This window comes from Heterobasidion irregulare, assembly GCF_000320585.1.
Source record: "Heterobasidion irregulare TC 32-1 unplaced genomic scaffold scaffold_08, whole genome shotgun sequence".
NCBI lineage: Eukaryota > Fungi > Basidiomycota > Agaricomycetes > Russulales > Bondarzewiaceae > Heterobasidion > Heterobasidion irregulare.
In genome coordinates, this window is record NW_009258204.1 from 441,226 (window position 1) to 467,145 (window position 25,920).

The following is a 25,920-nucleotide window of genomic DNA, read 5'->3' on the forward strand; positions in this document are numbered from 1 at the left end:
GACTGCCCAACGAATGAAGACAATGGCTTGTCTGCGTGCGTGATCCAAGAAGTCTTGGTTACTATTGACCTTTTCTTCGAACAAGTGGAGAAGATGATTGTTTATGATCGACCAATGTTCTTCAGGAACGAACAAGTCTTCTCCGATAGAGCAGATCACTTCGGGTGGATCCCAGCGAATGACTCGATAAGCGGCGAGTCCTTGATAAGCGATAGAGACGGGAGAATGATAAGGGCTTTGAGACGAATCCAGTGCTTCGTCAGACTAGGTATGATTCAATTGATCTGACAGAGTTCGTGATGCGTGGGCTTGGAAGGAGCCAGACGCTGGGCGCAGTGCAGAGATCAAGATTGTATACGAAGTGAACGAGCTGAGGCTTCTGAGAAGCTCAGCTCGGCTATTTATACGTACAGGCTATTTAGGGCAAGCCGGACATATGGTCCATGCTTCTAAACACTAAGTACGATCAACGATCGGTGTATGTAATCTGCAGCTCTGTGCTTTTATCCAAGTATAGTAACAATGACGATTGTCTGTCCGCATCAATAAGCAATTCAGGAACACAGTTAGGTGACATCATAACGGGCATACGTAAACGTTCAAGCCGAAGCTTGTGAATGAGTCAGTAAGGTAAGCGTTCATGCATTGGCATGTATATGTAATCAGTCTTTGTCACCCGAGGATGCCAATGAGTCACGTGCTGAGCACGTGTTAGGACGCAGTCCTAACATCAAGAGGGAGGACTTTTTCTGGGTCATCACAAAAGCTAGGACAGCCATAGCTGATATGAAGATGTCAGGGAGGGCCTTGAAAGATAATCATGAATAACTCACTTCCAATCATGCAATGCCTTCAAAAAAAATGAAAAGTACCACCTGCAGAGTCGGAGAGATGGACAACAGCATATCTGTTGAAGATCTCATTCACTGAGGGACTACTGACACAAAACATGTCTTGAAAGACCTCCTAAGATGACAGGATTCCCTTGTATACACAGAATCCAATAGACTCACACACAAGGATGATGTTTCCATCCTCAAACCATACTTCCTCACTTGTTGGAAAGCTAGAGTTCAGGGCACTATTAGGAGCATCCTCCCACAGTTGTTTATGCAGTCAGTTCGAGCCATTTTCAAGGGATAACATATCTTGTGACTATTTCGTTCTGGACTGAAAAAATGGCGATATTATCAGTATAGAGCAGAAATGAGATGAGATGGTATGATAGCCTTCGCCAACGGCCACTGCACCCTCCCGTTCGGTGTAGAGATGTCTTCAGTCTAATCGACCCTCTGCCGCCATTCAGAGTGCTGGTTAGTCAGCAACTCTCACGGGCGCAACGACCTGCACGACCGCATTGCAAGCTTGCGGTGAGCATTTGCGAAAGGAGTCATGACTCCTGAATCATTTTCTGACTGTAGATCAGCCACCCCACAGCAATACAGTGCACATGCCCCCACAGCATCTGAGAGCGCCCTCTATGGTGGAGGCGGGCTTTTGACGAATGCGAACATCGGAGACTAGTCTAGACACTGCTTTGTTCGCGACGCCACGGTGTTACATTTATTACGCAGGCCTCATGGGCTGCTACACGCAAAGCAGAGGCACAATCGGCAGAGAGCCTCAAGCCAGACTGTCGCGCACATGGTATATCCATCGCAATAAGCTGGATGCACAGGCAGAAGCTGCAGAGGCGGCTCAACTCATAAAAGGCTGTCGAAAGATGAATATGAGGCTGTGATTGAGCGCGGGGTCGTGTCAGATAGTCCTGACTCGTGTATATATCAATAAGCGTGGTGCGGGAAAGGCTGGGAAAGGGATGCTACTTGTTGGATTCGAGTGCGCGCGGCGGTACTACGCGACCGTAACACGCTCTGTTAATGGCTTGAATCGACCATTACATAATAGATAGACTGACTCCGACAACCTGTCAACTTTGACTCACGTACTACTACAGCTCCGTATACCATGCAGTCCTAAATGACTTATCTTCTGGCGGACCAGAAACAGGGGTGGGTTCTGTCGATTCGATTTACGATACTCATAGGTACAGATCTGCATATTCTGTACGAGTCGACGGAAATGATACCTTTAACCTTGATGGCGTCTGGAAATTCTGCAGGCGGCAGCGAGGCAGCACTGCCTCGCGGCATATTAGGTGCGTGAGTCACGATACTGTCCTGCATTCAGCCAATTTATTCATCGAATCAGAATGGCGTTGTGATCGGTGGAGCAGAGTTCATGGGCGCTCGGAACCGAATTCCAATCCTTGCCTATGCAAAAAACATTGGCGAAGGCAATATAAGAGGACATTTTTGAGGGGCGCTCTTCTGTATCTTCCCTGTCACGTCTCGCAGACCGCCCATGGCGTCTGTCTTGCAATTCACGACACTTCTCCAGCCTTTACTGTCTGCGCTCACAAACGGAAGCCTCGTTCAGACCAATGCCACTTCTTTCAACGACACGAGTGCACCTATTCCTTTTCAGATCCCCACGGATCTCTCGTCGCTGTTGACGTTCATCTACTCCCTTTCCGCGCTTCGAGATTGGTTGAAGCTTCTTCTTTTTGGTGCTGCGCTTGAGGCGTGTCGACGCGTTTATCTCTCCTCCTACTCCAGCTTTATTGACTCGTTTTTCATCACTGCTCATTTCGAGAGCGACGATGTTGTATTCGGTGAGCGTCTCTTCTGCAGTGTTGATGTCTCCGAGCTAACCTATGAGCTTTCATTAGATTGGATGATGTTTTGGCTGTCTTCACTTCCGGAGTGGCGTGAGTAGTTCCCCACTCTATGTCTCAAAGCCGCCATGTACTGACATGAACCTACCATTCGTCAGGTAAAGTCCGTGAATTTGTGGTCAGCACCACACACCTCGGCCAAGATGACAACAGCACGGCTATCCTCGAAGACGATGAGTCCGACGATGGTTCACCATCCATTCGCAAGACACGGAACATCCAGTGCCTACCCTCCTATGCAGCCACATATACGATTTGGTACAAGCGTCGTTGGATGCGCATTACGCGGCAGAAGGAGGAGAGTCGATGGTCATATGGCGAGAAATCGACGCTGCAAATTACGTGAGTGGCATTACGATCATGCCCTCATTTTCTTTGGTGTGTTCTGAACTGCAGATTGAAATCTTCAGGCTTTTTACCCGTAATCGTGCTGTCCTCGACGGCCTGATCCTCGAGGCAAAGAAAGCTTACATGTCTGCACGAGAGGATAAGATCGACATATTCGTGAATCAAGGGTGAGCCCGCTTTCACTGGCATATGGTGCCTCATTTTCTGACATTCAGACGCGATAGATTTTCGGGTGACTGGCGGCATATCGCTTCCCGGCCAAAGCGACCTCTCACTTCCATCATCCTCGATGCGGGTGTCAAGGAACTGATCTTGAACGACGCAAGGGACTTCATGAGAAGCAAGAAGTGGTATGCTGACCGAGGTGAATACCCTGTTCTCCGATTCAATTATCAATGTTCTCACATGCACAATCTCCAGGCATTCCCTTCCGTCGCGGCTATCTTTTGGTGAGACCACCCTTTGTCTACAAAATCGCATAGCATCTAATCACAGGCTTTTCAGTATGGAGCTCCTGGTTCGGGAAAAACATCCATCATTCACAGTCTCGCTGGTGAACTGGGCCTCGACATCTATGTCATCTCCCTCTCCACAGCAGGCTTGGACGACACTGGCCTCAACAGCCTTATCTCTGCGCTCCCTGAGCAGTGTATAGCACTCATGGAAGACATCGATGCTGCATTCACTCATGGCTTGACGCGCGAGACTGTCGGTACGGAGCTCGAAGACCCCCGCGACGCCGAGAAACGCAAGGAGCGCCTCGATGATCCCGACGGCTCCGGTGGCAAGGACGCGCAGCGCGACCGGAAACAGGGAGCGGACTCGACGCGGATCACTCTTTCTGGGCTTTTGAATGCTCTTGACGGAGTCAGCGCCCAGGAAGGACGGTTGCTATTTGCGACGACGAACCGGTACAGCGCATTGGACCCTGCGCTTACAAGGCCAGGGCGGATGGATCTCCACGTGGAGTTTATGTTGGCTAGCCGGTACCAGGCTAAGGAGATGTTCAAGAGATTCTATGTTCCCGAGGACGAGAAAGAGGGCGAGGATGCGGACGATGTGGACGAGAAGGGCAGCGATTCAGGGTACAGCTCATCTTCCAAAAAGGAAGACTCTACCGGAGGTCCTGACCTCATAGACCTCTCTGTGGACTTGTCTTCGTCGACTCCGGCTGCTCCAGCCGCCGCTGTTCCACCGAACTATACTGGTCTGATGCACTCCACGCGGGCGCCGACGCTTTCGAAGAGACAGATCGAACGGCTCGCAACGCAGTTTGCGGACACGCTGCCGGACCGGGAGTTCTCCATGGCCAGCCTGCAGGGATATCTGATGAGCTACAAAATCCGGCCCGTGCAGGCTGTCGATGATGTCGCACGGTGGGTTGAGAGGAAGACTCAAGAAAGAGGGTCCAAGGTGAAGCCCGAGACATAACAGTCTGAGGAGGACAGGTCGAAACTGGCGAGAAACGAGTCTCGATACTTTCAAAAATACCCTGTAATTGATACCACGCTCCCCTGTTCTGTTCACTTGTAGCGATAGATAATCCATTTGTTGCGGCTTCTTCTTGGTCTTACCAACCTCCTTGTGCGTTTCTTTTCATCCTGACTTACGGCGTGTCATTGGTGTGTAGACCACACAGCTCCTCGCTGAGCTCAGTTGTGCTTTTGGATATGATGTCGTCATAAACATATGTGTGTTTGTGAGTTCTCGCACACCATGACTCTGTGCATGCGATACAGATTGACAGCCCCGCTAGCGGTGCAGAAAATATCCAGGAGACAGCAAATGCTAAACTAGATCCTACTTGCTCAGGACCGAATGGGACCGAGAAGCTCTTCAGACCGAGTCGTTGTCACTGCTAGCGTGATAAATGTGAAATCTTCGTGGTATGAGGCAAGAATCGGGAGTTATAGTCTATGGTCGAAGCTGTTCATATGCTCACCTTTTAATGGGAGATCTCCTCCAGGATAGCATCCTCATCTCTGTCGATTTGTTCTTGCTTCTCTCCAAGTGCCGCCCAGCTCTCCTCTTCGCACAACTTGGGCAATAGATTCCAGATCGCATTTTGAAGCTCGGCCTCACTTGATTTGAGCAAAAGGAAACATGTAAAACACAAGGTATCAGAGTATCTCATGGAGATTGAATGGGATGGAAAGATGCCGTCGTCACTTCAATTGAGATAACTGGCTTCGACATCCAAAGCAGCAATGACAGGGTCCATGGTGCGCGCATTCATCGTACATCGCCAGCGCCTTGATTTCCAGGAGCGGGAGATGTCCATAGCTCGCACTATCTCTGCGAGGACCTTCCCGCGGAAGGCTAGCGCAATGGACAACGCCCAGGGAGAAAATTTGACGACGACGCCAGACTCCAGCCGGAATTCTTCCAGAACTGTCTGCGTGCTCAACAGTGAACAATAATAGCATGCCGCTGGAAGAATGATTGGAATTCCACATTCCGTGGCTAGGTTGAGTGCAAGAACGCCATTGAAGTCGGGGATCATGCTTCGTCCTCCACTGGATTTTTTGAAAGAAGCGAGCGTAGAGGGTAAAATTTCCTTGAGCTCGTCAACCATAGCTCTCCGAAGGCTATAAACTAGATATTTTGTCGCCATCCGCAAAATTCCGGCTATGGTGCTAAGGGGGAAGTGATAGCTTGGATGTTACGTTTATGGATGCTACAACGTCCATAGCTGAAGTAGAGCTGCTAGGTCAAGAATTGAAGTTATTTAGGACTAAGTACCAATAACTCACCTCCAATCGTATAATGTCTTCAAAAAATGAAGGGCATCACCTGCGGAATCGGAGAGATGGACAAGCGCACATCCGTCAAAGGAGTCGTCTGCAGAGGGGCTGCCAACGGAAAGCATATCCCAGAAGACCTCAGAGTGAGATGACAAGATTCCCTTGTATACACGGAATCCGATGGACTCGCACACGAGGATAATGTTGCCATCCTCAAACCATATGTCTTGGCTTGCCGTAAAATTGGAAGAAGGCAGGACATTATCGGGAGCATCCTCCCGCTGTTGTTTAAGTGGCCGGTTCGAGACGTCTTCAACGGATGACATAGATTGTGATTGCTATGGTCAATCAAAGACACGGCACTATTATCGGTGTTGAACGAAACGAGGATCTGCAATAGTCTCTGTCGATGAGGTCGGTGGAAATCGGTGGTCAACGGTGTTCTCCTCAGAGTCTCACTCAACGCTGTCTTCAACGGCGTACTAGTCGAGCCTAGTCGGCCGGCCATTGCCGCTGATTCAAGTGATGTTTAGTCAGCCTCAGCCCTTGCAAAAGGTCGGGTGGCGGCTGGTGGCAGACGCGACTGCCGACATACACAGAACGACTGTCTTCTGTGCAAAGGTCAGCCACGGAGACTACATTCAATGAACCTATACATGCATCATGACTGCCTAGGCTCCGTGGCGAATCTTACATAGAAGACAGTTGCTCTAGACATTGCTCACGACCTTCTGGGGGTCAAGGCAACTCATGCAACACTCGCTCACATGTTTTGTCAGTGTTCACGCAAGGACCCTTGAATTATTCTTTCTGCCGTTGAAAATCATCGGCCGCGATGTTCTAACGACGCGTCGATGGTTCGAGCGCATACGATCTTCACGTTCGCCGCGCGCCGCCTGGGCTGCATCTTCGCGTTCATGGCGCTCGTGCTTGACGCGAATCACCCACGCAGCTTCACGCTTCACACACGGGCGAAACGAAAAGGGGACAGACAGCGTTCTTTCTTTCCAAATGAAGTGCAAGCGACAAGCCGATCCATCCCAACAGCCGACCCTGAAACCCTGCAACCTCCAACACGCGAAGCGCGTACTCGCCCCGCGCTCACGAATGCGAGATGGTGATCTTGGTGTTGCCGCCCGTGCTCCCGCCGGCGGCGGTGACGGTGCCGGGGCTGACGCCGCACGCGGCGACGAGCGCCTTGAACGCCTGCTCGAAGCGGCCCTTGGAGATGTCGATCGCGGTGCCGCCGTCGACGGCGTCGACCTTGACCTGCGCGCGATGCGTGAGTCCCGTTTCCGCGTGGCGAAATCACGTGCGGGAGGGACGGGGGAGGGGGAGGGAAAAGGGAGGGGGACGTACGGAGCAGGTGCCGCTGGTGCCGGTCGTGGTCGTGCCCGCGACGCGCAGGAACTGGATCTTGCCCGCGATGCCGGTGCCGGTGGAGAGCAGCGCGACATTACAGTCGTGCGAGTTGAGTTTCTGTGATCACCGCGCGCGCACGACGGTGAGTCTCATGTTCCACTGCGACAAAAAAAGACAGAAAAGACAGGAACGGCACACGCACCACGCTCGGGTCCGTGCACTGGGGCTGCACGGTCAGGTCGGCGCGCTCGACGAGCTCGCGGCGGACGCGCACGAGGTGCGTGTGCTCGTTGCGGACCTCGCGAGCGGAGGCGCCGTTGATGGCGAGGAGGGCCGCGAGGAGGGCCCAGAAGGACAGGAGCGCGATGCGGGATTGCATATTCGGGACGTAAAGGGCGGAAGGTGCGTGAACGCTGGCTACGACGAGTCGAGTGGCTGGAAAGACGAAAAGAACGATGTGGGCCGGCCCGGTCAACGGGGGAAACTGGGAGCGAAGGAAAAGAGGGAAGGGAAAGGAGGGAGGAGGAAGGTTAGACGAGAGGTTGGATTTTTATGGAGTTGGGTGGTGTTGCTAGGACGACGTGCGAGGCTTGGCTTGTGCCAGGGAGGCTCAGGAACTTGCTTCGGGTGATGCAGAAACCGCGTGTCGCACAGAGGGCCGAGGCACGGACTGGCACAGATCGCTCGTGTCTTCGGTGCCTCGCCTTGCCTCGCGCAGAAGAAACCGCTTCATCTCGCATCGTTTGTCGGATATGAGTACCAGAAGGGGTATTCCTCGTTGAGGACGAGAGTTCATGTTTGTCAAGAGCGTCATTTACACGAGAACGGAGATTTCACAGCGGGAGAGGCAGGAACCCGATAACCTTACATACGGACTTGCGACCATCCGGCCATCAGTCGCGTTGCTTAGAGCCCGAAACCAACTCGATCAACGTCAACGTTCAACGCTTATTTCGCTGGCGCTGTAACAGTGTTGTGGCCTGTGTTGACGTGCATCCGGTCATCAAGACAGATCGAAGGTGAGTTATTTTGCATTTTCGACGAAAGACGTTTCGAGCTGTCTGTCGCAGCGCGCTCGAGACCATGTGGTGCATGCAATGATGACCAGAGTTAGAGACTTTGGAGGACAGGACTCACCGACAACCTACGGGGCGCAAGAGAGCAGAGGGATGCAAGACGTCCGGGAGACGGAAGAGCAGAACAGAGAAACCTGAAGGGGTTCAGGCGAAAGCAGGAATCGCCAAGAAAGAGAGTTGTGGACCATGGGTGCGGAGCAGCCCGTATAGGATGATCAGAGGGGGAAAAGCATCGCCAGGACTTGAGGAGAGGCTTGCGAGGTGGGAACACTCATAGTCATGGTGGGTGCCTTCCAGCAGAGCCGCGCAACTCGAGCAATATAGCACTGAGCTGCGTGCCCTCAGAGAGCCTCAGCTGTCCTCAGGATGAGTGTGCGTGGCCATAAGCAACGCGGACCGGAGTCTTCCAAAGGCAGCAATCCGGGATGACAAAGCCGCCGCTCCTTCCATATCGAGCGTGACCTCGCCCCCTCGCCGGCCATCGCCCCCATCGCGGCCATCGTCCTCGACAGCGTCCTCCTCACCATGTCCAGCCCACCCACCACCGTCCTCTCCGCCCTCTCCCTCTCCCCCACCGCGTCCTCCAATGACCTGCCATACGCATACGCCTCGGCAGCGCCCTCGCCCAATCCATGGCAGGACGAACCCCAACTCGCGCCTGACGTCCACACCGACACCGACACCACCTCTGCGCCGACGCGGACACTCGCATCCGCGGCTATATCGTCGCAACACGATCACGCCTCTGCATACGATGGCCCGGCAACAGGCCTGCTTATCGACATCGACGCTCCCCCAGACTCGACGTCAGGACTTGGCCTAGACTTTGGGTCAAAACCACTCGTTGGCCTCGCAGCGGATCCAGACATCGACATCGGGGCGCTGGATCCCGCGCAAGTGTCTGCTCGCGAGGCGTGGGAGGCGTCTGAGGGGCACCCGCCTGCGCCCCCGCCGAAATCCCCGCCCCCACAGCTAGTACCCGCCCCCGCACCCGCCCCCTCCTCTTCGTCCTCCTTCCCCTCTGGCTTCGCAGCCTTCGCGCGCTCCTTCGCGCTCCCCTCGCTCGGCACCTCTTCCACCAGCCCGCCCTCTCCCGCCGCCGGACGAAACTCCACCACAGGCCCCATCGCGACCGCGCCCACAAAGCGGGCACACAAGCCGCGCCCGCGCTCGCTCGACACCGCGTCGCTCGTCGCAACCCCCGTGCGCGCGTCCTTCGCGGCCACGCAGGGCTTGCCCACGGGCACGGCGAGCCCGGGCGCGCAGTTTATGGGTCGCGCGGGGGGTGCGGCGGCGCGGGAGGAGGAGGACGAGGAGGACGAGCGGGTGGTGCAGGCGCGGGGCTCGCCGAAGCGGCAGTCGGTGGACTCGGCGTTTGGGCCTGGCGGGGAGCGGAGGGAGCGCATGAAGGAGAAGGAGCGGGAGCGGGAGCGGGATCGCGAAAAGGAGAGGGAGGACGAAAAGGAGCCGCCGTTCGATTTTCAGCAATTTTTGGACCAGATGAAGAGTAAAGGCGCGGAGCCCGTCGCCAGGTACTTGCGCTCGTATGTCGCCGTTTATTTCTCTGTTTATTTGTGTGTGACATTCTTCACTCCTATCGCGTGTCGTGATTTTATCTTTGTTTGCCCCTTCTCGTCCGTGCGCCCTGTCTGCCTCCGTGCTCACGCGTGTATGCGCATATAATGCACGCTTGTGCTCTCCTAGGTTCCTGAGCAATTTCACGAAGCGCACGTTCGCGGTGGCCGATCAGGTCAAGCTCATCAATGACTTCCTCAACGTGCGTCCTCTCTCCCTCATTCCCGTTCTTGTCTCGTCTCGGCAACGACCACATACATCCACCTAACATCTCTTCCCCCGCTGATCCGCGCGTCACCGCATCGTTGTTATGCGATATACGATCCCGCCCGCTTGACATGACCTCGATCGTTTCGTATTGCCCCGGTCGACCCCGCGCGCGCAGTTCATCTCGCATAAGATGCGCGAGTCCGACGTCTGGCGACACGTCTCGGACGCCGCGTTCGACAATGCGATGGAGGGCATGGAGAAGCTCGTCATGAACAGGCTGTATGACTAGTACGTCTCTTTCCCTCTCCAGATCTCGCAGCTTCTCTCTCCTTCCATCGCGTACATCTCCCCACACCAATTCCATCGTTCGTAAGAAAATACCCTAATACGAAAATATATCGATACCGCAAACCGTTTCCCGCCCTTCCTTTCTTTTTTTGTCCCGTCTAATAAACCCAGTTAAACAAGCATCCCGTCTTCTGTAGCACGTTCACCCCGCAGGTCGCGCGCGCGTCGCCCCCACGGCCCGTCACGACCGACGACCTCGAGCGCGACCGCGTGCTCGCCCAGCGCATCGCGCTCTTCGGGTGGCTCGCGCCGCGGCACCTCGACGTGCCCGTCGCGGACGATAGCGATGCCGACGTGGATCGCGAAGTCGCCGTCGAGGGCGAGAAGGCAACGCTGAAGCCGAAGCCGGTGGGCGACGGGAGCAAGGGGTTCTTGATGTTCGCGCAGCAGGGTGCGTGCGCCGCGCTCCCTCCTTACTGGGGCCTTCCGCCGTACTGACGCGGTTCTCGTGGGCTGTCGGTGTAGAGCTCGTGAAGATTAACCATTATAAGGCGCCGCGCGACAAGTTGATATGCATCCTCAATTGCTGCAAGGTCATCTTCGGTCCGCCCTGTTCACCGTTTTCCGTTTTATTGCCTTTTTTTTTGTTTTCGGGATTATCTAGTTTATTGCATCATATTCCATATCGGCATCTCTAGCATCATAGTTCGCTTTTTACTTTTGCTTCCCTTCGTTGGGGCTTTCTTCTTCTTCTTCGCTTACTGTGTGTGTGCGTAAGGCTGACGGACCGCATCGACCGTGTACAGGTTTGATCCGCCACCTCAATAAGGACGAGAGCGCAGATTCGTTCATCCCGATATTGATCTTCGTCGTGCTCAAGGCGAACCCGGAACACCTCCTGTCGAACGTCGAGTGCGTTGGTTTCTGTTCACGTTTTGAAATGCCGCTTTGTATGTGGAAGCAACGGCCGATATTGTTTTGCTTGTAGGTTCATCAACCGGTTTAGGAATCCGGAGAAGCTGCAGAGCGAGGCGGGGTATTATTTGTCGAGTCTGGTGCGTCATTGATCTTGTGTCGAGCGAGCGGATATATGTACGGTTTGAGCTCACTGACTGCACAGATGGGCGCGGTGTCGTTCATAGAGACAATGGATCACACGTCGTTGTCGAATATAACACAGGAGGAGTTTGAGAAGTGAGTGCTGGCACTACCATGCATACAACAACCGCCTCACTCTTCACTTAGGAACGTCGAATCCGCCATCCTAACCCTCCCCGCTTCCCGCGCGCACTCTCCCCGTCTCCCGAGCACCTCTACCTCTTCCTCCTCGTCCACAACCTCCCTCATCCCGCCACAACACCCACCGCAACCGCAACCGATCCCCGTCCCCCCGCCTGCACCGCTATCCCTTCCGACGCGCGGCACCTCGCCCGCGCCGTCGTCCCACGTAGGCGACGAGCCCGCGACGCCGCTCGCCCTCCCCGCGCTCGCGCTCGGCGTCGGCGACGACGCGCGCCGCCTCTTGCAGCGCACGGGCGACACGCTCTCGCGCCCGCTCACGGCCATCGGACGCATCTTCGCGGAGGCGCTCGACGGCGCCGAGGAGCGCCTCGTGAACGCGAGCGGGAGCCGCAGCGGGAGTGGGAGCGCCAGCGCTCCGCAGACGCCGATGCATGCGGCCGGCCAGGCGCAGGCGCAGCTGCAGCAACAACAGCAACAACAGCAACAGCTGAAGACGCCGTACAAACCCCGCGTGCGCCGCGTACCGTCGCAGGGGTCTGCGCGCTCGTCCTTCAGCTCACCTGGTGGCGGCCCCGACGACACGCCCTCGCGCGCGCCGCCCGGCGGAGGAGCAAGCGGAGGCACGGGCGCACTCGCTCCGTGGCCCCGGTTCCCCGGATTTCCGGGGTCCGGCGGCCCGCCCTCTGGCACGGCGTCGGGGATGGCGTCGCCGCTCGGGCCGGCGTCGCGCGCGGCGACACCGAGCGGGAGCCTCGACATTGCGGGGATGCAGGCGGAGATCGACCGCGCGCATGCGCGGGCGGGGAGCGCGGCGCGGGGGACGCTGAGGCAGATCTTTCCGGAGGTGGACGGCGAGGTGGTCGAGTGGGTGTTGGAGGCGAACGGGGGCGATTTGGGGAGGAGCATCGAGGCGCTTTTGGAGATGAGTTAGTTGAGGGGTGAGGGGGTTGAGGCGCTGAGGGCTGGGCCTGGACGGGTGTGTTCGGTTTGTCCTGGAGCCCGCGTGTTGTCTCGTGGAATGATAGTTTATTGCGCGATGCGACTGCGATGCGATGGAATGCGGGACGGTGCTTGGCGTGTGGCGTTCATGGGCTCGAGTGATCCCGCGAAGCAAAGCGAGCAGAGTTTGCAATCAGGTACGGACGGCTGGAGATGGGAGCTGGATATCTCCGAGAGCGCGACGGTGTGAAGAGATCCTCACGCGCGACTCGCACACGCTCGCATCGGTGCGACGGCGTCTGTGGAGTGCGTGGATCTGCACCAAAGTCAATAGATATCGAGAGCCTTGATAGGCCTATCTTCTCGTATCGTTTCGTTGCGGCGAATGGTCGAAAGGACTATTTAGCACCAGTCCCGGTCGGGTGTAATCAACGTATCCTATGAGGGCAGCTCTGTCTCTGACTCAGTTTCTCTGTGGGAGCGATCGGGAGTCCGAGGATGTAGAGCTTGTGAGCTACGTGCGACGCACATGGGCTTTTTAGAGAACATGGGCTCGCTCGTGCACGCGCAATGGTTAGTGTTGGTACACCCACAGTTGGTGGCATGAGAACATTCAACTGGGACAAGGAAAAACGGTTGATTCCTACTTGTTCAGATCAGCTAGTCTCCCACAGCTATCGAGACGGACATAAGCACTACATAATTGCACATCCTGCCATCCACTTTCACGCATAGAGTTCGAATATTATCTCCGGGCCGCTCACTCCGTTGTGAAGTCGACGCAACTTTCATACGTTTGCCCGTTGCTGTCCGCATACCACCACCACTGTATCGCGCAGGCTCCCGCCGTCGTGCATTCGTCGCCGAGGTCGGGTATGGTGACGTTGAAGTTCGCTATCGCGCCGCCCAAAGGCTCTCAGTTTCAGAAAGTGATGGAGATGGATGGCAGCGAGCTCACTTTCGTTAGTTGGCCATTTTGATGGCCCGAGACTGCTATTTGCGTATACAGGCCACAGGTACAGGGGTTTTCCAATTGTTGTTTGAGAGCTGAGGTTGACCTGCCGAGGCCAAAGAAAAACACGATAAGTCATCTTTCATGATGTGGAGAGAGAGCGCACGTACCACAGATACATTCGCATGGCCTGTATGATGGGCAGCTAGGTCCACCTGCATATTGACGACCTGTCCCGCAGTATAAACGCGCGTGTTTGCTGCGTTATCTTCATACTGCGGATGATACGATCAGAAGCCGTTTTTATACTGGAATATCTGGAAAGAGAGTGCCAACTTGATAGCCCTTGCAGAAAAACAGATGACAGGCTTCAGCGTTATACGTGTCGTCGATCTTCTTGGCCGCATTCTCGATCTGAGGTTGACGTGCCTATGTCAGTACGCACACGATTTAGTGTTCTGGGTGCCCTACCGGACCATATTTGTCTGTAAGAGAGCTTTGTGAGTATCATAATTCTTCCAGTGTCGTGAAAAAAGACGGACCGGAAGCAAGAGCTGAATATACAGCAGTACCGCAAGCGCTTTTCGCCGCGCTCCCAATCTGATAGCCCCTCTTAGGTTACTGGACAATTTTTCAGAAACAAGGAGAAACACTTACCTTACGAGGACTGGGAGAGGTGACGACACCGTGCGCTAGAGCCTGACCGATAAAGCCAGCAAGAATTATAGATTTAACAAAAAAGTCCATATCGACGAGCAAGTTGTGGGGGCTGTCGACAGCTGTCAAACGAGTTTCATACCTACTAGATGCGTATTAATATGAAAGACGAAGAATCCATACCATGGATGCGACGAGCACCTCTGAGCGGACTACGTGATACATACCTAAGCGAAGAGAGGAAGCGGGCAATTTTCACGGTAAAGACACCATTGGAACAGCTTGGCGAGGCATCCGAAGCATACCACAAACAAATGACAGTATAATAAGGCCAATAAATCAGCGAGGACAGTCCGAGTTTCCGAGATTGAACCCGTCCCCGTCGTGAGGGAGCCATGACCAGAGAGATTTTGCACTCAACACTTCCTCAATAGAGCCAGGCAGCTGGGATGTTGTACGTCTCGAGATATTCTGAGTGAGTCTCCATGTAGGCCGTTCTTGGTTCACCGTTCTGATGTTCAACATTCAACATTGGTGAAATCTAGTCAGCAATGTGATTTGAAACTCGGATGATCCTCACGTGTGCGTGTGCTCGAATCAAGTCTCAAGACACCCTCGTCTCTCCCGAGCTTCTTCGAACAATGACCAGCCATCGAAAGACTCAGCGCTCGCGTATAGCATCCTATACTGTTCAGGCTATTCGAGAGCAATCACACGAAGTTTGACTCACTTGATAGCCACGGTCGGGCACCTGCTTAGAAACTCGAAACCTGCAGTGAGTCCATCAAAGTCTATCCGCAACTTTTCTACCTCTGTACACTGGATCCTGCAGTATTGACATCGTCCACTTGTAGTCTGACTTATGTAATACTATACTTTCTTCACCGTTATCGCCGGTCTCACTTGAACATTCTATGACCAAACCTGAGGATGACCTGTCCACTGGCATGGCGCAGGACATGGCGACACCGAGTGGGAGCCTCAACATTGCGGGGATGCAGACGAAGATCGACCGCGCGCACGGTCGAGTGGGTGTTGGAGGCAAACGAGGGCGATTTGGGGAGGAACATAGAGGCGCTTTTAGAGAAGGGCTGAAGGGTTTATGAGCGTTGGTTTGCTTTGATGAGGAGCCATCTCAGCCTCGTGGAATGCCGCCTCATGGGGTCGCATTCACACGTGCACATCACGCTGAACAATTTCTTTATGTATGAGCCAGGGATCTTGTTGCCCGGGATCCAGGTCAGAGACTCCATGGCCTCCACCACACGGGTGCGGCACTGCTTGTGGTACTGCAGCAGGCAGACGAATTTCGCCGCAGATGACGGACAAATTGGGTACAATCTGCCCGCTTGGTTTCTTCAGCATTTCCATCGCCGCCGCACCGGCGACCTCCACCAAATTGCGGCGCCATGCAAAAATGTATACGTCCACAGGCTCATGCACGACGAGCGCCTCCAGTGCGGCTTTTACTGCGCCCTTGAAACTCTTAATACTGTATTTGTCGAGTATGTTGGCTAAGGCGCGGATATCAGCGGTCATGGTGAGGGGTGGCATATCGCCGGGGTATATTGCACGGAGCAAAAGGTTGAGTGTGTGGTGATCGTCATCAAAGAGCACGACGGGCAGCCCGTAAGCACCCTCGCCATCAAAGGGTGCCACACAACGGGGATTGCCTGTCAGCACACCCGGCTGCTGGGTGGCTAATATGTCTTTGAAGTCGGGGATTGCAATTAGCAAGAGGGCGCTGTGGACCCGGGAATCCACAGTATCGGACGACCGAAGGATGATGTCACCATCGATGAAATCAATTGGTGGTACTACGACGCGAGTGGATGAGGAGTCTGACGAGGATTCAGACATGAGCTTGATGATGGTGGTCGTGCGCAGTGTGAGCTGCATACCAGAAATGGATAGTTGTTGTTCAAGATGAGCAGCAAGCCACGAGGTCTATTGATATTGATGAAAATGTGTATAAGCAAAATAGACGCCGCAAAATGAGGAATTCCGTGGCCCGCAACAGAAACAATCATAATGAAATTGTAACAGTGGCTCTAGTAAACGCCATCCATGTCTGAATGTCTGTAAATAACTATAAAGCAGATGAATATGACAAAATGAATACATTCACCATGTCAAGATACCAAAAGCATGATAGCTTAATGTCATTTCTCAATATCAATGTGGTGGCTGTGATCCCACGCTTGATTCCAAGTACAAAATTACGTGTCACAGAGGAGATGATCAATAGAGAGAGATAGATTAAAGGCACTGGACAAGATGGACGCAGAAGAAATATAAGATTATGGGGGGGTTGCGCATCCCCGGGTGTGCATCTGCTGCCGATTTTGAGCGAGGCCATCAAGAGTGTATATCCGATATGTCCGGCAATTCCAGGCTTCCTTAGTGACAGGTTCAAAGCCAAAAACCCCGACTGTGCCATGTGCAAGGTATTCACGGCAGGCAGGAACGCATGGGGTATCGAAGCTCGAGGCTCAAAATCCTATTGGCCTCGGAAAGCTTCTATCCCTAATAATCAGGGGGTTAGAAGAGTGAAGTTCACCTCGAGCAGTGGGAAGTCTGATGTGCTTTTACCTTGAAAAAGGCTATGTTCAGGAGTCAGATACAATTGGCTACCTTGGCACTTCCTGCTGTTAAAATTGCATGCGTCAGAGAGCCTGTGTGGCCACCCTTTTGACTTTGAAGAATCTTTGTATTTGGATGGAGGGAACGGAGAACGAGAGGCCGACCCAAAATGTCGAAATGCTCAGGGCTGCACGATTGTGGCAACGTCGCGGACTTTTCGGCACAGGGGCCCGATGCAAACTTCCGCTTCACACTTCGGGGCCTTGCAGGCCCGATGCTGCCCGACATTGCCTGATCAACTTGCCCTCGTTGCCTCTCCTTGCCTGCGGCATCATCCATCTCCTTTGGGCCACACATTGCCATTGTCGATCTACAAATCCTGATATTGATCAGCCTTTGGATTTCAATTCACCATGGGCTTCTGCAATAGCCGAGCTGTCCGAACATCGATGCTCGTTGCAACTTGCCGTCGCAGGTCGTCCGCTCACAACTTCAGGTTTATGGCCGTTTGTCCTGCTACATATTCGGAGCTTCAGTGAAGATCGAAGGCCGGTGCACGGAGAAAGGGAGAGAGAACTTTGTTTCCATCATGATCTGGACTCTAGTGACACTTAAACACGGAGCTGCTGTATCCTGGCACCGGCGGAGACGGTCCAGCCTCACAACGTCGCCGCACGTCGGGTCCACTGCGGCGCGGGGAAACCAACTCGGGCGGTGGCATCTGATGTTCCAGTGATGAGGAGCTTAAGACTCCGTATCGTGCTGTTTGTGCGTCTCGTTTGATCACCTTTGTTACACATGCCATTGGAATCAGCCTCACCCGACGTATACTTTTGACCAGAAGCAGGCCAGTTTGATATCATTTTAGCACGTGTCCCTCCAATCCTTGCGAGTATATCTCTAGTGCGATCATCCAGGATCATCCCAGATTTCATCTGAGCATCTTAAGCGCGCGATTTGACTACGATTTGACAGAAACCGACAAACAAGTACAAGTCAATGAAATCCGGAGTCACGGAATATCCTTAAGTGCTTCCATTGCAACATCAGATACGCTGTGATCTCAGGCTTAGGGTTTCTTTGGCATGTTAGAGCAAAGACACAGTTGAAAAGCTAAGTCTTACAATCAGTAGTTTCGCATTTCCGGTGGAGTCGAGTGAAGTTTCGTACCAGCTATATGTACGTGATGATGTCGTCACAGCTCCCCACGATGCTAACAGCGCTGTTCCAGCAGAAATCTTCACATGGCCGTGCATATTCTATACTGAAACAGGTCACGGATCCGAAGGCCAGGGTGGCTTCTCTTGGATGGGTCAGTTGAACCTTGATCTGAGGGCTCCATGAGAAACTCTGAGACACTTCGCATTTTGTCATGGCATTAACGCGGCGACCGGGTCACAGGCACCATGTGTACCTCTCTGTAGCCGTTCAGAACCTTTCTCTTAAAAGCACTATTCTGATCGTTGATGCGTGTGCGCCCTCTGATCAGTTGTTCCCCACGCTCCACCGTAAGTGTTCCGGACGCTGGTAAGTGACCATGGGCATTCCCCTCATCAACGCGGAGCTGCTCGCTCTGTTTCTTGAAACATTTGCATATGGTGAGCTCTTTTGCCACGTTTTTATCTTTAGTTCACTGAGAAACATGATACTCCTTGTCAGCTATCTTTGTCCTGCTTGACTGCGTCACGATTCCGATCCTTATTTGGCGTCGCGCGGAGGTCGCACGAACAAGTAGGATACTACTTCCTGTTGCAGTGTTGATGTTGCTCATCGCGACGGCGGTAAATGGCAATACCCTATTTTACATCTGGTTCTGACATGCAAATCATGTGTAGCACATTGTCATCGACTTCTATAGAGCATACGTCGCCTTCACCACGGGGCGGTTACAGCCTGGGGACACTTCGACCACCTTTTACGAGAATCTGGCAGACCCTCTCTTTATCACCAAGAGTGCCCTGTACTGGTTGCAGACAACGCTCGGAGACAGCGTCATTGTGAGTCGCCTCTAATACCATTAATATATTGTCGACAGCTCCTCACGTTTGGCATTTGACAATTAAGATCTGGCGTTGTTTCATCGTCTTCGCGAAGCGTTGGTTGGTCGTGGTATTTCCAGTGCTCCTCATGGTTCCCGCCCTTGGTATGTAAGGGGATCTTGACAGTTTAAAGACCCTCGCATGTCCTGACAGCCTTGATTCAGTTGCTCTGGTCATCATCCTCCGGACATGGAGCACTTCCATCCCTGGAACCCCCATATTTTTCACCGCTACACAGTGGATCACAGCTTATTTCGTCATCACAATGTGCATTAACATCTACTGCACAGGCGCGCTTTTCGTCCCTTTCAACGACAATATCTTCGACTGATATGCATGATCTCACAGGTCTGATTGCCTGGAGGATTTACAACACTGGAAGATTTCGGCCAAGCGCTGGCAATATGATGCCGATTATTGTCGTGCTCATCGAAAGCGGGGCTCTCTACACGTCCAGTGTCATAGCAATGCTCTGTAGCTACCTCTCGGGCTCGAATGGACAGTACCCGGCCTTAGATTTGATCACACCCCTCGTAGTGAGTTTTCGCAGCCCCGCCATCTCGCTGTATCCTTATTCGCTTCCTAACCCCGCGCTGCTGCGCAGGGTATCGTGTTCTGCCTCATCATCCTGCAAATTCGGTACCACTTCAACATGCCGTCCTCGGCCTCGGCGTCATCCAATTATCGTTCAGGCTCGAATCGTACCGAATGGGGGCAACATGGCGACTCTGGAGCACCTATATACCCACTCAACCCGATTGCCATTGAGATCACAACACATAGGGAGCAAGCTGGATCTAGTATGGTCATCCCGCAGTCGTCAACGAAAAAAGACATCGAGGCGCGGTCTGATTCGATATAAGTTGTATCATACCTATGGACTTTTCTTGGGATGTAACGACTAGTGATATATGCGAAGGGTATATATAACGTGCCATGGAGACTCCAGTTTGGTTTCTGAGGATCCAGGCCCCAGGGGTATGATGACGGTATTGTCGACATCAGTGCCCCGTAGAGTTCAATCACCGCAACACCAATGACCGATGGATCTCTCACTTGACTTTTGCATGATTGGCCAGTCAAATTTTAGTCACAAAACTGGGTTTTCGTCAAAATATAATCAAGTTTGACTAGGACGTGACGGTAGCACGAAGATCACACGAATTCCATTTTTACTGAGCGTGCCAGCTGATCGTGATGCGTGGGCAGCGATAGTACGAGAATGAAACATCTGATATTCGTACAATTCCATGTCATACGAGACATCTTTAGCGTACAGGATTCCGAGGTTAAAACTTAAGGTGTCTTGAACTGAGAGATGGTAGAGAGATGGTAGCTGGTTTGTAATGTTTAGCGGACAACTGAACGCCAAGGCTGAGGAAACGCACTGGAAGCAGCCTCAATATCGTTGATAGTACATACACAAAGATGTGAAATTTTCTAGGGAGACAGTCTGTGTACTTGATCAATGGGGTGGCAGGTGGGCGACAGATGGATCAGTAGCGCTCACCGAACGATGACAGAAAGATATCCAAAAATAGAGATGCCCGAAACGAAACGTTGAGATCAAAAAGGCAAAGGGACCTACAGAAACGCAAAAGGAGATCAGACGTGGGAAAGTTTTAGTACGGGTGAGGTTGGATAATGCACCTGTTCAATGGCTGATCGAATTTTGTCGGCAAGCAGCTGGCTGAACTTGTGCATCTGCAAGTCAACCGCAGTCCTTTCGCAATGCATGCATTCCTCAGCCATTTTTATGAACGGTGTGAGCATCCGGTCCTCAAGGACTGTCTCCCAATGAGGACGATCTCTCAAACCCCTTTCGCAACGCCGCAAGTAACCCGTGACCTATACATGTGGAACGGTTAGAAATTTTCGAGGCCCAGATTCTGCATGCCGACACCAACCCAATCGGTCACTTTGTACATGGAGATGGTGGGCGCTGGCCCGTTGGGGGAGCCGCGCTTCCTACCGTATCTGCTAATAGCCCACTTTTCGCCGCGGGAGCAGGTGCATCCGGGCGGAGGCGACGATCCATCTTCGACAGCGCTAGGTATAGAACGGCCATCCATCCAAAGCAGAGATTGAACAACTGCAGCAGCACGTTCGCTGCACTGTTGATGATACAGCAGCAGCCTGCGGTATTTTGCAGCAGATATGTACGATAGGTCTTCATCGCTGGGGTAAGGGCCGGAATAAAGTATAGGGTCCCGCAGTGTCAGCTTAGCCGCGGCGTTCGCGACCTTTGGAAGGTCATAGCGACAAGCGATGACGCAGATCGTCTGAGGCTCTCTTTCGATGCCTCCCATGAGAATGTTCTCTATCGTTTCCGGGAAACCGTCGACAAGATATTTGTCCAGTGCTCGTAACACCGCTCGAATGTCGACTATCGAAGTAATCTTCGGGCTGTCCACGGGGTAAAACAGCCTGAACATCATATCCAAAACGCTACTGTTTTCAGACAGGTGCACGACAAGACGGCCGTCTTTGTAGTCGTCTTCGGGGTGCTGGCTGCTTGAGTACATAGGGGGAGGCAGCGCGAACATATCTCTAAAGGTTCGAGATGCCTTGGCTAGAATGACCTTGTGCACATGGAATTCCACGTTATCAGAGGAACGGATGGTGAGATCAGCGTCCACGTCGTTGAAAGGGGAGCCTGCTGGATGAAAGAGGGTCGGGGAGTCGGGCTGATCGTCGTACCCAGATGATGAAGTCGTCATGATGTGCCTGTGGTCCTCTTAGTGAGCGAACAAGCTGCATCTTGGCAAAGGGCCCTACCTGCACCGTATAAAATCACCCTAGTACACTGCAAGGTATACAGTACGTATATGAGCAAGGAGCATGGGCATGGGGCTGCTGACGCCATGGGCGTCAAAGCAACCGTACAACTTGAGTGCGCATTACCTGCCAGGGTGGAATACTGATCTTTGGGCCAGTGAAATGAGATCGCTTGAAGTAAATAGATAGCAATAGTACGTTTTGCTGACTGACCTTGTCTCATAGGAGAATTTCAATCTTGGAGAGAGCAATAGGTTTTAAAAGGCTCACCGGACAGACTGGGTACCACTAATGCCGAGCATTCCTCAAGAACAATTTGTCAGCTCGGCTTATTGTTAAGTAGCCGTCGTCAGCCATCCAATATCAGTCCAATATCCAACTCTTCCTCCCTCCCATGCATGCTACGAGATGCTACGGGTACAATGAGTATCGGACTCCCCTCATATGTTTGATTTATCCTGGCAATCGACCATCTATTTCAATGCATCAGCCCGTTCTGATGTCGCTCGATGGTCTTCCTAAGCGCTTGATGCGTCGAGTTCGCTCGCGAATGCACCGGACCTTTGACGCTGATGCCTATCAAGGAAAACCGCATCCGCCTTCCCATTTGAACTCTTCTCTCCGTAAGAACTGCCGTGAATAGCACGGAGCCCATTGGCACCTTTGCGGAGCTTCGCTGGACCCAAGTATTCACCTCGTGGCCGTCTCTTAAAGCCTTGCCTGTCTTCTGATCGTCTTGATGCCCTTCCCTTGGTCTGCTCACTGCCCTTGACACTCTGTCTGTCTGTGCATTACCTGTGCGAGATGAACATTCCGCTTGACAAAGCTGAGTTCTTGGCCCTCTTCTTGGAGACTTTCGCGTATGGTACGATAGATTTTATGACAACGACCTTCTCGTGGGTGTTTCACACTCAGTTGACTCGGCTAGGTGTTTTCTTTGCGCTGTGCTGGATCACTGTGCACATTCTATTTTGGAACCGCAAAGATGGCATCCGCACAGGGGGCTTCCTGCTTTACGTCGCGTTATTCATGCTCGTGTTGGCCACGGCAGTATGTGAACAGTCTTGTCATCCCCTACTTTGCGCAGCCAGGCTGACTGACGGTCTTTCCATGTGGGTGCTGATTAACATGAATAGCACCTTATCATCGACTTTGTCAGAGCTATCAATGCGTTCTTGCTTCTCAACCCCGGAGGCGATAGCAGCGCCAGCGCTGACAGCTACTACGGCAATCTCGGTGATCCCCTTTTCATAGCCAAAACCGTCCTGTATTGGAGCCAGACATTGTGTGGCGATAGTGTCATAGTACGTGCATTCTATCCCCTTGAGCTATAGATTTTCAAGGTTGGTCTGTTTCCTATATTCTCCCAGATCTGGCGTTGCTATATGGTCTACGGAAGACAATTTCTGATGATCGTGCCTCCGATTCTCTTTATGTTTCCAGCATTCGGTAAGCTACATGCTCGACTTCCTCTCTACTGACCTAACATTCCGAATCCTCAGCCGCTGGTGTGATCATTATCAACGACTGGGTACACACCGCGCCTGGCACGCCCATTTTTGTGACGGAAACCCACTGGATTACGACGTTCTTCGTCGTGACTATGACCATCAACATATATTGCACGGGTGCGCGCCTTTTTTCCTCATACGTTCACATCCACAGATGTTGAATATGTGGCAGCGATGATCTCATGGCGCATTTACTCAACCGGTCGATTTAGATCAGGCATGGGCTTGCATATGGGTAGCCTTTTCCCAGTCATGATCGTAATCATTGAAAGCGGAGCACTCTATACCTCTGGAATCATCGCTTTTCTCTGTACATATCTCGCCGGCTCGAACGGCCAATATCCTGCCTTGGACCTCATCACTCCCCTCGTGGTACGTACTTGGTACGGACTTGAATGAGGTGTTCGAGGCGCTGACTTGAAACAACAGGGCATCGTTTTCTGTCTCATCATTCTGCAAGTGCGCTTCAACTCCAGCAGCTTCTCGTCTTCGAGTAGCATACCCACAGGATCAGCTAGCCGTCCAATCGCATGGGGTCGCCGCGGGGGCCGTTCAGCCGCATCCGGACTGACCACAACCGAGAATGGACCTTCTGAATATCCCTTAGGACCAATATCCATCGATATTACGACGCATACGGAGGACCACTCGTCTTTCAATGAGATGAAGGCTGAAAGTAAGAGTAAGGCGGCGCAAACTGAGAACAATATTGTATGAATTTTCGCAGGCTATAATGATCATCTTGATAGCCATTGTAGGTGAAATTGTGCACAAGGCATATTCATGGATCGTATCGTAGCGGCACTCTGGTGCCAGTCCCCGACTCGATCAGAGTGGAAAATCAAATGTATTGCTCGTACGTATATATGAGTACATATTGCACCATGGTGTTTTCAATAGAGAGATGAACTTTTGTACTACTACAAAAAGACTGCATAGGAATAAGCTCATGCAGTGTCGACCACGTCGTCCTGCACATCATCGCACACAACCTACTCTACGGCTTGTTGCCCTCCCACTACCCCTCCTTCGACAGGTAGTCCTCGGTGGTGTTCAGCACCTTCGGCAACGGTGGAGGGCTGCCTTGCGGCGTGGTCTGTGCTCTTGATGTGCCCGGCACGTCGTTGGGCTGCTTGCCATGCGCAGTGTGGAAGGATGGAAAGGAGGTAAAGAGGCTGTGGGGCGGGGCATGTGCAGGGTGCCGCCACTCGCAGGGTACCAGCTAGTACCGGCGAGTGTACTCCGGCAGACGTATGTACAGCCCGTGGTCGAGCGGGACGAGCTGCGGTCTGTTCGGATGCGCGAGCGGCAGGTGTGCGCGGACCAGTACGTTGCCCGGATGCGGGTCGCAGCTGCTGCTGGGAGTGGGGTTGTGGGGCGCATTTACTGTCTAAACTGATAGTCAGCAGCCTCGTGCGACGACAATGAAAGGAGAACAAGGAGGGATAGCTGCCGAGCGCCATGGGGTCACGGTCAAACGCACCCCACCTACGGCCACGCGGGGCCCTAAGCGTGCATGCGTTGAGGATGAGGAGCTCAATGAAGGCGTCATTGATAGAGATCTGCACGAGGCTGCGAAAGACGGCGCACTTGTGCTTGGCGCGGGCACTGTAGATGCACTGCAGCAACCGCAGGTGCAGGTGCTGCAGAATCCGTGGAGGGGCCTCTGTCAGAGTCAGCAAGATTCACACCTGTAGGCTGGTCGGTCGATGTTGGAGGGGGAGATGATCCTTCACTCGATGGCAATTCATTTCGCCCATGGATGGGAGTGCTGAACGCTTAACACCTGTGGCAGGCCGACAATGTTGGCCTTCATGTCTGATAGTGCGTTTGCGAGAGGAAGCATCTGCAGCGGCTGCAGCGTGGGGAGCAGTTGCTAGAAGATGGGCGGGGCGGGTGTGAGCGCCGCAAGCGCCAGGTGGCGCACGTCCGCGGCCATCTCCGCCCAGATGTGTTGCGCCTGCGCCGCAGCCATCCCCGCCCAGCTTCATGTTGAGGAAGCACTCGTGACTCAAATTACGTGCTCGACGGTGCACGAGAATGAATACACCTCGTCAGAGGATCTCCTCCAATTGATATTTCTCCTCCAATTGACATGTCTCGATGAAATACTTACAGCTAGATTCATAACAATAGGCCCAAGCTTCAGGAAAATGTACTTAGTCGGAGCATCAAATTTGAGACCCATACAGCATACGACTGGGGAGAAGGGAGCGGACAACATGCTGCCTCTGAACGAGGCCCTTTCCCTTCAAGCGTGGATCCCGAATCCATTCTCAATTTCTCCTACCAAGAATTCCGGTCCACTGACACCATATTTTACGCTCTAGCTATACCTTAATTCACTGCCAATTTCTATCCGCACTAGCCAGTCCGAAAATAAAACTACAGATGTAACTTATCACAAAATTGTGTAATCAGTAACACTACACGCTCGAAACACCGGAGCTTCGCTCCGATGTGTCTTGTGTAGACTCAGAATCTCATCATGGGTGCCTTTCGTCTCGGTCATAACGCTGCCCAACATTTCACAAATATCCTAGAAAAGTCAAGTCGCGAGTTCGTTTCGATACTGATCTGCTCGTAAGTCCTCTCGCTTTATGGTATCGTTCGAGCTGAATCAATCACGAATGTTTTTGAGAAGATCGATGGAGGAAGCATAGTACGAAACCCAATCAAACAAAAGGGTCTCCACTTCTCAAGTCGTCAGGGTTCCTGATGGATATTGAAATGTACGATCAGACGGAGTGGAGTATATACATACTGTGAGAAGGACAGAGTCCGGGAATCAGCAGACAACCCAAACTTAGCTCACAGCATAGACGGGTCAGGCTAAATATGATGTGTAAATTTTTAAAACGGCGTTTCTAGATCAACCT

General features: G+C 52.9%; 10 protein-coding genes across 10 annotated transcripts; 5 read left to right on the forward strand and 5 right to left on the reverse strand.

Annotated features, from left to right (window-relative positions):
* Positions 1-2,412: 2,412 nt before the first annotated feature.
* Positions 2,413-3,241, forward strand: HETIRDRAFT_246860 (uncharacterized protein; the record flags this gene model as incomplete). Its single annotated transcript, XM_009550695.1, has 4 exons — positions 2,413-2,674; positions 2,732-2,770; positions 2,836-3,079; positions 3,148-3,241. Coding segments are annotated over 4 exons (639 nt in total), but the record flags the coding sequence as incomplete, so codon positions are not given.
* Positions 3,242-3,418: 177 nt separating this feature from the next.
* Positions 3,419-4,516, forward strand: HETIRDRAFT_172230 (AAA+-type ATPase; the record flags this gene model as incomplete). The annotated part of the gene is made up of 3 exons (XM_009550696.1): positions 3,419-3,449; positions 3,506-3,534; positions 3,590-4,516. The coding sequence occupies 3 exons, from the start codon at positions 3,419-3,421 to the stop codon at positions 4,514-4,516; spliced, it is 987 nt and encodes a 328-aa protein (XP_009548991.1).
* A 979-nt stretch (positions 4,517-5,495) lies between these two features.
* Positions 5,496-6,068, reverse strand: HETIRDRAFT_240713 (uncharacterized protein; the record flags this gene model as incomplete). The annotated part of the gene is made up of 2 exons (XM_009550697.1): positions 5,496-5,739; positions 5,839-6,068. Coding segments are annotated over 2 exons (474 nt in total), but the record flags the coding sequence as incomplete, so codon positions are not given.
* A 740-nt stretch (positions 6,069-6,808) lies between these two features.
* HETIRDRAFT_477946 (uncharacterized protein) lies at positions 6,809-7,570 on the reverse strand (the record flags this gene model as incomplete). The annotated part of the gene is made up of 3 exons (XM_009550698.1): positions 6,809-7,098; positions 7,189-7,308; positions 7,394-7,570. The coding sequence occupies 3 exons, from the start codon at positions 7,568-7,570 to the stop codon at positions 6,931-6,933; spliced, it is 465 nt and encodes a 154-aa protein (XP_009548993.1). The 3' UTR covers positions 6,809-6,930.
* A 2,149-nt stretch (positions 7,571-9,719) lies between these two features.
* Positions 9,720-12,617, forward strand: HETIRDRAFT_35794 (uncharacterized protein). The gene is made up of 10 exons (XM_009550438.1): positions 9,720-9,811; positions 9,972-10,044; positions 10,228-10,340; positions 10,538-10,670; positions 10,740-10,791; positions 10,866-10,943; positions 11,147-11,252; positions 11,329-11,395; positions 11,461-11,534; positions 11,586-12,617. Exons 1-10 carry the CDS (start codon positions 9,768-9,770, stop codon positions 12,511-12,513), a joined length of 1,668 nt encoding a protein of 555 aa, XP_009548733.1. The 5' UTR covers positions 9,720-9,767; the 3' UTR covers positions 12,514-12,617.
* A 664-nt stretch (positions 12,618-13,281) lies between these two features.
* On the reverse strand, positions 13,282-14,220 carry HETIRDRAFT_324730 (uncharacterized protein; the record flags this gene model as incomplete). Its single annotated transcript, XM_009550699.1, has 7 exons — positions 13,282-13,415; positions 13,480-13,579; positions 13,644-13,748; positions 13,810-13,887; positions 13,945-13,958; positions 14,016-14,073; positions 14,131-14,220. The coding sequence occupies 7 exons, from the start codon at positions 14,218-14,220 to the stop codon at positions 13,282-13,284; spliced, it is 579 nt and encodes a 192-aa protein (XP_009548994.1).
* A 4,030-nt stretch (positions 14,221-18,250) lies between these two features.
* HETIRDRAFT_324812 (uncharacterized protein) lies at positions 18,251-19,614 on the forward strand (the record flags this gene model as incomplete). Its single annotated transcript, XM_009550700.1, has 6 exons — positions 18,251-18,311; positions 18,373-18,494; positions 18,549-18,710; positions 18,778-18,856; positions 18,948-19,288; positions 19,357-19,614. 6 exons carry the CDS (start codon positions 18,251-18,253, stop codon positions 19,612-19,614), a joined length of 1,023 nt encoding a protein of 340 aa, XP_009548995.1.
* A 704-nt stretch (positions 19,615-20,318) lies between these two features.
* HETIRDRAFT_419920 (uncharacterized protein) lies at positions 20,319-21,472 on the reverse strand (the record flags this gene model as incomplete). The annotated part of the gene is made up of 3 exons (XM_009550701.1): positions 20,319-20,336; positions 20,403-20,600; positions 20,660-21,472. 3 exons carry the CDS (start codon positions 21,470-21,472, stop codon positions 20,319-20,321), a joined length of 1,029 nt encoding a protein of 342 aa, XP_009548996.1.
* An 836-nt stretch (positions 21,473-22,308) lies between these two features.
* On the forward strand, positions 22,309-23,832 carry HETIRDRAFT_477949 (uncharacterized protein). The gene is made up of 7 exons (XM_009550702.1): positions 22,309-22,395; positions 22,459-22,580; positions 22,667-22,834; positions 22,901-22,979; positions 23,033-23,158; positions 23,214-23,413; positions 23,471-23,832. The coding sequence occupies exons 1-7, from the start codon at positions 22,335-22,337 to the stop codon at positions 23,756-23,758; spliced, it is 1,044 nt and encodes a 347-aa protein (XP_009548997.1). The 5' UTR covers positions 22,309-22,334; the 3' UTR covers positions 23,759-23,832.
* Positions 23,833-24,483: 651 nt separating this feature from the next.
* On the reverse strand, positions 24,484-24,666 carry HETIRDRAFT_224279 (uncharacterized protein; the record flags this gene model as incomplete). Its single annotated transcript, XM_009550703.1, has 1 exon — positions 24,484-24,666. A coding segment is annotated over one exon (183 nt), but the record flags the coding sequence as incomplete, so codon positions are not given.
* Positions 24,667-25,920: the final 1,254 nt, after the last annotated feature.

Excerpts from the sequence above, each read along its gene's own strand:
- HETIRDRAFT_35794 (XM_009550438.1), top strand. The coding sequence starts at position 9,768 with ATGAAGAGTAAAGGCGCGGAGCCCGTCGCCAGGTACTTGCGCTC. Across the intron at positions 10,341-10,537 it reads ATGAACAGGCTGTATGACTA|CACGTTCACCCCGCAGGTCG; the intron begins GTACGTCTCTTT and ends CGTCTTCTGTAG. Across the intron at positions 11,396-11,460 it reads GGTATTATTTGTCGAGTCTG|ATGGGCGCGGTGTCGTTCAT; the intron begins GTGCGTCATTGA and ends CTGACTGCACAG.
- HETIRDRAFT_477949 (XM_009550702.1), top strand. The coding sequence starts at position 22,335 with ATGAACATTCCGCTTGACAAAGCTGAGTTCTTGGCCCTCTTCTTGGAG. Across the intron at positions 22,980-23,032 it reads CTTTATGTTTCCAGCATTCG|CCGCTGGTGTGATCATTATC; the intron begins GTAAGCTACATG and ends CCGAATCCTCAG. Across the intron at positions 23,159-23,213 it reads CATCAACATATATTGCACGG|CGATGATCTCATGGCGCATT; the intron begins GTGCGCGCCTTT and ends AATATGTGGCAG.